Source organism: Chiloscyllium plagiosum, chromosome 11 (assembly GCF_004010195.1).
Source record: "Chiloscyllium plagiosum isolate BGI_BamShark_2017 chromosome 11, ASM401019v2, whole genome shotgun sequence".
In the NCBI taxonomy this organism is placed as follows: Eukaryota; Metazoa; Chordata; class Chondrichthyes; order Orectolobiformes; family Hemiscylliidae; genus Chiloscyllium; species Chiloscyllium plagiosum.
In genome coordinates this window covers 22,414,637-22,422,148 of record NC_057720.1, presented here as the reverse complement: position 1 = coordinate 22,422,148, position 7,512 = coordinate 22,414,637, and the positions used below count along the sequence as shown (strand labels likewise).

At 41.2% G+C, this 7,512-nt stretch overlaps 1 protein-coding gene and 1 long non-coding RNA gene across 6 annotated transcripts in view; one reads left to right on the top strand and one right to left on the bottom strand.

The window, feature by feature from the left end:
• The window catches only part of LOC122554210 (dihydropyrimidine dehydrogenase [NADP(+)]-like), a 735,384-nt gene that overhangs the window by 391,671 nt on the left and 336,201 nt on the right, over positions 1–7,512 (top strand). For both annotated transcript variants that reach the window (XM_043698867.1, XM_043698868.1), the window contains exon 12: positions 4,748–4,932. In XM_043698867.1, coding sequence (XP_043554802.1) covers positions 4,748–4,932 — 185 coding nt within the window. The remainder of the gene's footprint in view (positions 1–4,747; positions 4,933–7,512) is intronic.
• LOC122554211 overlaps positions 1–7,512 on the bottom strand; it is a 301,535-nt gene that overhangs the window by 120,801 nt on the left and 173,222 nt on the right. The gene's annotated exons all lie outside the window — the stretch shown is intronic.

Here is a 7,512-nt window from a genome sequence, read left to right as displayed (position 1 = left end):
TGTTTGTCCAATGACGACTTAAATGCACTTAAAGTTGGCGAATCTACTACTGTCGCAGGCAAAGCATTCCATACCCCTACTACTCTCTGAATAAAGAAACTGCCTCTGACATCTGTCCTATATCTATCACCCCTCAATTTAAAGCTATGCCCCCTCATGCTCACCGTCACCATACTTGGAAAAAGACTCTCCCTGTCCGCCCTATCTAACCCTCTGATTATCTTATATGTCTCTATTAAGCCACCTCTCAACCTTCTTCTCTCCAACAAAAATAGCCTCAAGTCCCTCAGCCTTTCCTCATAAGACCTCCCCTCCATACCAGGCAACATCCTAGTAAATCTCCTCTGCACCTTTTCCAAAGCTTCCACATCCTTCTTATAATGTGGGATTGGTTTGGGATTTTTCATTTAACCCACCCTAGTCAATGTTAAGAGGGAGCCCACTTTTCCCAATTGTAGGTCAGGTTCTGAACTTTATCACAACATGGTCTCTATTTGCCATCACTAATATAAAATTAGATATTTATTGAAGAAAAATGCCTGTTGTCACTTTAGGTGTGCAACTCTTTTAATTTGTGCACAATTGTTTTTGTAGACTCAATGTTTAGGTGATGCGAGATGTAGGTTTAAGAAATCTACTGCACAAACAGAAATCTGAAGTGAATGTAGAAAGTTCTGGAAACCCTCAGCAGGGTTCCAATGAAAGTTCATTGACCTGAAACATTAAACCTACTTTCCTCTCTCCCAGATCCGTTTCCATCATTTTCAGTTTTTATTTCACATAATCTGAATCTAAGCCCAGTACTGCACTGTACTTAGTGGAGAATTCATATATTATTACTGAATTCAGTTAATGTCAATGGAATTTAGCCATTTTTTTGTCAAACATGCTTCTGCTATCTTATAATTTATTGTGACTGCAGTTTGGACACATGATCTGCTTCTTGTTCTTCCAGGCTCTGTTATTTAAAATAGTGCAGGGAGCCACCTCTTATGTAAACTAACTTGTAGTGTTAATCATCTGTAACCATTGCCAATGAATTTCTGTAGTTCAGATGTATTGGTATTGATTGCTGAATAGCATAGCAACATCAAAATCTTGTCCTAACAATTCCCACAGATGTATTTGGATAATTGAGCTGAAATGACCCTCATTTATGTGTTGTTGTACAGTGCTAGGTCATTAAGTGCATTAAGCAATGTACCATTAATTTAGAGAAAAACAAAACACAACACTGGGACAACAGAATCGGTTCTGGGGGAGGTGGGACCATTACAAACCAGACGGTCTGTGCCTGGGCAGGACTGGAACAAATGTGGCGTTTTCCACTTGGATGGCATAAATAAGAAAGTAGACTATTATCTGAATGGTAGCAGTTTAGGAAAAGGTGAGGTCCAACGAGACCTGCATGTCATGGTGGAACAGTTGCCAAAGATTGGCATGCAGGTGCAGAAGACGGTGAGGAAAACTAATGGCATGCTGGCCTTCATAGAGGTTTTGAGTATCAGAGTAAGGATGGTCTTGCTGTAGTTATACCAGCCTTGGTGAGGCCACACCTTGAGTACTGTTTGCAGTTTTGGTCTGCTAGTCTGGGGAAGGACATTCTTGTTATTGAGTGAGTTCAGCAAATGTTCATCAGACTGATTCCTTGGGAGGCAGGACTGACAGATGAAGAAAAACTGGATTGACTGGGTTTGTACTTACTGGAATTTAGAAGAATGAAGTGGGGAGAATGCAAAGAAACAAATAAAGTCCTGTTAGGACTGGATTGAACAGGCTAGATGTAGAAAGAATGTTCCCAATGTTGAAGGAATCCAGAACTAGTTATCACAGTCTCAGAATGTGGGTTACACAATGAATTTCTGTAGTTCAGATGTATTGGTATTGATCGCTGAATAGCATAGCAACATCAAAATCTTGTCCTAACAATTCCCACAGATGTATTTGGATAATTGAGCTGAAATGACCCTCATTTATGTGTTGTTGTACAGTGCTAGGTCATTAAGTGCATTAAGCAATGTACCATTAATTTAGAGAAAAACAAAACACAACACTGGGACAACAGAATCGGTTCTGGGGGAGGTGGGACCATTACAAACCAGACGGTCTGTGCCTGGGCAGGACTGGAACAAATGTGGCGTTTTCCACTTGGATGGCATAAATAAGAAAGTAGACTATTATCTGAATGGTAGCAGTTTAGGAAAAGGTGAGGTCCAACGAGACCTGCATGTCATGGTGGAACAGTTGCCAAAGATTGGCATGCAGGTGCAGAAGACGGTGAGGAAAACTAATGGCATGCTGGCCTTCATAGAGGTTTTGAGTATCAGAGTAAGGATGGTCTTGCTGTAGTTATACCAGCCTTGGTGAGGCCACACCTTGAGTACTGTTTGCAGTTTTGGTCTGCTAGTCTGGGGAAGGACATTCTTGTTATTGAGTGAGTTCAGCAAATGTTCACCAGACTGATTCCTTGGGAGGCAGGACTGACAGATGAAGAAAAACTGGATTGACTGGGTTTGTACTTACTGGAATTTAGAAGAATGAAGTGGGGAGAATGCAAAGAAACAAATAAAGTCCTGTTAGGACTGGATTGAACAGGCTAGATGTAGAAAGAATGTTCCCAATGTTGAAGGAATCCAGAACTAGTTATCAGTCTCAGAATGTGGGTTACACAGCATCAGGTTATAGTCCAACAGGTTCATTTGGAAGTACTAGCTTTCGGAGCACTGCTTCATCAGGTAGCTGTGGAACAGGATCATAGGTCACAGAAGTGAAAGCAAAATTCCATACATGCACCACCCTCTGTGCCCTTTACATCTCTTTTAAATCTTTCCTTTCTCACCTTAAACCTACACCCTCTAGACTTGGACACCACACCCTGGGAAAAAGGCCTTGTCTTTTCACCCTATCCATGTCCCTCAAGATCTCATATCCCTCTAAAAGGTTACTCCTCAGCCACCAAAGCTCCAGGGAACACAGCCCCTGCCTATTTAGCCTCTCATTATGGCTCTAACCCTCCAACTTATAGCAACACCCTTGTAAATCTTTTCTGCATCCTTTCACGTTTCACAACATCCTTCCTATAGCAGGTAGACCAGAAGTGACCTAACCAATGGCCTGTACAGCCATGTCATGACCTCCAACTCTTATGTCCTCTGCAGGTTATCTCCCTTGTTTCAGCTGGCAAGCTGTAAATCTGTGCAGCTGAATTTTCCCAAGTTAGTGATGGCAGACCTGGAGGTTAAGAGCCTCGAAAATACCAAGGATCCAGATTGGAGTGGTTTTTAGTTAAATGGGGATGTTGCCCAAGGATGCGCTGGAACATGAATTGACTGCCCATGTAGTGGTACAACCAGTTTGTATATTTAAGATATATTTAAGATGATTAAAGGTAGCTTGGAGCACGTACCAGGATTCTGCTGGTGGCTGAGGGCCATCACTATCTGAGGAGCCTGCCAGTTTAATGGAAGTGGAATCCCTGAGTCAGCCTGAGAGATTCTTTGGGCTGAACACCCAGGTCATGGCCACAAAAGTTAACCTCAATAATGCACCTGGAGGGATATCCCCTCAAGTAAGTGGTGCTCCTACTTCTGATCTATGAATTCAACTCTGCTCCTCCAATGTTAAATTTGTGTTGAAGTGCACTCATAGTTGCTCATCTACCTCATTCGTGGTCACCTTTCCCCCTAGTGGGGGTACTGAGCCTGGAGATTTGATGGCTCTATGATTTGGGTAACAGCATCATGGAACTGTCCAGATTTCTTAATAGGATGGCAATCACAGAGGCCGTCAACCTCAGCACCATCTCTAAGAACATTATGCAGCTGCTTCAACATCAGGAAGTGCAGGTTCAGGACTACCATTTGGTCTGATATCATGGTGTTGAAACCTATGATAAAATCATGACAGTGGTTCAGAAACCCCTTCTTCCAGGCCTAATGAAGCAGCAAAGCTTCAGACAGGAGATAAATTTAATGAAAAGAGAGCACAGTTGAACTATGACTTCCTAATTTCTAGTTTTTTTCTCAGCTAATTGATGGATGATTCACTCAAGCTATATATTATAGATAAATTAGAGTTATAGTGCTGACAAAGCTGAGTAAAAATTGTTTTCTACATGCAAGGAAGAATTTATTTGCCTAGTAGAACTTATTTGGCATGTAGAACTCAGAAGGTTAAATTTGAACTGTATTTTCCAACAACGTTACTCCCTAAATTAAACAAATTAGAAGCAGTTAGAAATACAAATCAGAACAATGGGATTAGATAAGATTCCCCACAGTGTGGAAACAGGCCCTTCACTCAACAAGTCCACACAGACCCTCTGAAGATGAACCCACCCAGACCCATCTCCCACTGACTAATGCACCTAACACTACGGGCAATTTAGCATGGCCAATTCAGCGGACCTGCACATCTTTGGACTGTGGGAGGAAACTGGAGCACCCGAAGGAAACCCACACAGACACGGAGAGAATGTGCAAACTCCACACAGACAGTCGCCCAAGGCTGGAATTAAACCTGAGTCCCTGGCACTGTGAGGCAGCAGTGCTAACCACTGAGCCACCGTGCCACCCCAAGAAAAGTTAGTGGTTGCTTTTGCAGGCCATGGACCTGATGGGTCGAAGGGCCTTTTTCTGTTCTGCAGATCTCGATGATAAATAATATTAACAAGATTTAGACAAGACCTGGCTTGCTTAATTTTCCAGATCACCACCTTATTTTTCTTTTCTGTTTACATTTATTGCAGTGAAAGAGGCCATGACTAAGATCAGGTTTAACAGATGGGGCTTCTTGGATGTTGACACAGAGACCATGCAGACGAGTGAGCCGTGGGTTTTTGCAGGTGGTGACATCGCTGGTTTGGCTAACACCACCGTCGAGTCTGTGAATGATGGGAAACAGGCATCATGGCACATTCACAAATATTTGCAGGTGGGTAAAAGCTCTGCAGTTTGAAGCCCATTGCTTGCTCGCTATTTTCTGAATCAATGGATTCTATCGAATCTCTGAAGGTTTCAGTTCAGTCCTTTGGTTGTGGCTGTACACCGTTAAATAAGAGAATCTATGTTTTGAGCTACAGTTAATTCAGGTATGCCACACTCATTTAGAACATGAAGTTAACAGTGTGGGCTAAAATTGAAATGTTGATAAATTATTTTTTGCTGGTGACAGGATAAGAATTTATTTATTTGATTAATTTCATCCCAGTATCATTCCATACTCGTGGATATTCTGTCGCAAAATGAATCGAGAATAGATTGTCAGCAATTGTTTTCTTCACTCCCAGCAGAAACAGAGATTGCACCTACAAGAGATTACTTTCTTTCTTTCTGTCCCAATCTCCCTTTCTCATCCACATTCATTTGACCTTTAACTTTCTCAACATTTCTTCATTCTTATACTAACCAGCTCTCTCCATTTTCCCATATTGTTCCCGGTTCAACAAGGTGTTTATCTTTATATTCTAGTCCCATGACATTGCTGTCTTCCTGCTGAACAATCAAATGTATCTTTTTGCTTTTTATGCTTTTGTTCTGTCTGTCAAAAACACCACTGTGTTTTTTCTCTCTTACAAGGTTCTTCCTTTAGACCCAAAACACCTAGGATGATTTTTCTTGCCGTTTCTTGAGATGCTTTATAAATATGTTTGGCATTTCTGTTTCATTTTTTTTTCTCTTTCCTTCCCTAGTTGTATTTTTCTTCCTTGTATCTCTCTCAACCGTCACATCTCAGTATATCTCCCCTGAAGTTTTGGCTTCTTAAAAATTTAACTTGTTACTCTTTCTCAAAACAATAAGACATAGGAACAGAGGAAGACCATTTAACTCATCATGTCTGCTGCACCATTTAATGAGATCACTGCTGATCAGGTCATCCTCAATTCAATTTTTCTCCCTTTTTCCATAACTGTTCACTCCCTCAGATTAAAAATCTGTCTATCCCAGCCTAGAATATACTTAATGACCAATCAACCTTAACAACAGTCTGCAGCACAGAATTCACTACTCTCTGGAAAAAGAAATTTCACCTCATCTCTGTATCAGCCTAGAGAACCTTCTATGGACTACCAGCAATGCCATTACATTTTTCCTTAGGAAAAGGGGCCAGAATTATTCCCAGTATTTTAGCTGACTAATGCCTTGTATAGCTTTAGCAAAGCCTCCCTATTTTATCCTCCAGTCAGTCCCTTTGAAATAAGCGCCAACATTCCATTTACCTTTGTCATTACCTGCCATTTCAGCCACAATCAGCTCAGAGATGTCAACTAACTTGGGAACTTATATATAGAACATCCAAGCACAGAAACAGACCACTCAACCCTACCGGTCCCACCTTGTGTTCATATTCCTCATGTGCATCGCCCCACTCCTCTTCATCTAACGCTAGTGGTGTCTCCTTCAATTCCTTTCTCCCCTTGCGTGTTTACCTAGCTTTTCTAAAATGCATGTATCTTTTTTGATCCAATTAACCCTTGTGGTAGCAAGTTCAATGTTTTAATCACTCTTAATAAAGAAGATTTTCCTGAAATCCCTCCTGGATTTATTAGTGACTGTTATAGTTACTGTCTCTAATTTTCAAGTCTTCTCCAGATTGACTCATTGTAACCCTTTCATTACCTTAAAGTCCTCTATCAAGTCACTCATCAGCATTCTGTCCGCCAAAGGAAAAGAAAATCTCAATCTATTGAATCTTTCCTGATATACTGATATCATCCTTGCAAATCTTTTTGTACTTTCTTCTGCTTTTACAATATGGAGATCAGGACGGTGCACAGTCCTGTAAATGATATTCCAAGATTTCCTCAACTTTGCTCTAACTTATCAGCTTTTCAGTTATGTCATTCTCAAAATAAACCCTGGTGTTTGTGTTCTTGATTTTTGACAACGGTATGCCAGTACATCCATGTTCCTTTGCTTCTCTACCCCATTTACACTCTCTCCATCCCATTTTGAAAACATTGCCCACAATTTCAGGCTTCTCTCCACCCCAGGAGCCAAGGAGAAACAAGGGGGTTTGATGAATCTGGTGGAATGGTATGAGAATACCATTCCCATTGCTTTCCCTGCTCTGCTGATATTTTATCAACAGCAGAGTCAGTAGTGGATGATGGACTGTCCATCTTTAAATGATTTAGATCATTCAGAGGCAGGGCGTCTCCCCACTACTGCTAGTATTTTACCAATCATGGGTGGGCACATTATTACCTATGGGTGCCATCCAATAAAAACTTCCAGCTTTCTGTGGATTCAGGGTGGGAGGGGATATTTTTGTTTGGGCATTATGCCGCAGTGGTATCTCTGTATTAGTGAAGTAGGCAACAATAGATAGCAGCTCATCAGTAGCTTAATAGCAATTAGTGAGAGGTAATTAAGTCTGCATCCTGTGAATGAATAAACAAACATTGTTTTGATTTTAAATGTGGGGCACAATACATATTCCGTCAGCAAATGTATCATTTTATAGACTTACTGGGCGAGTCATATGGACCAATGAGGACAGTCCTGCATTGAG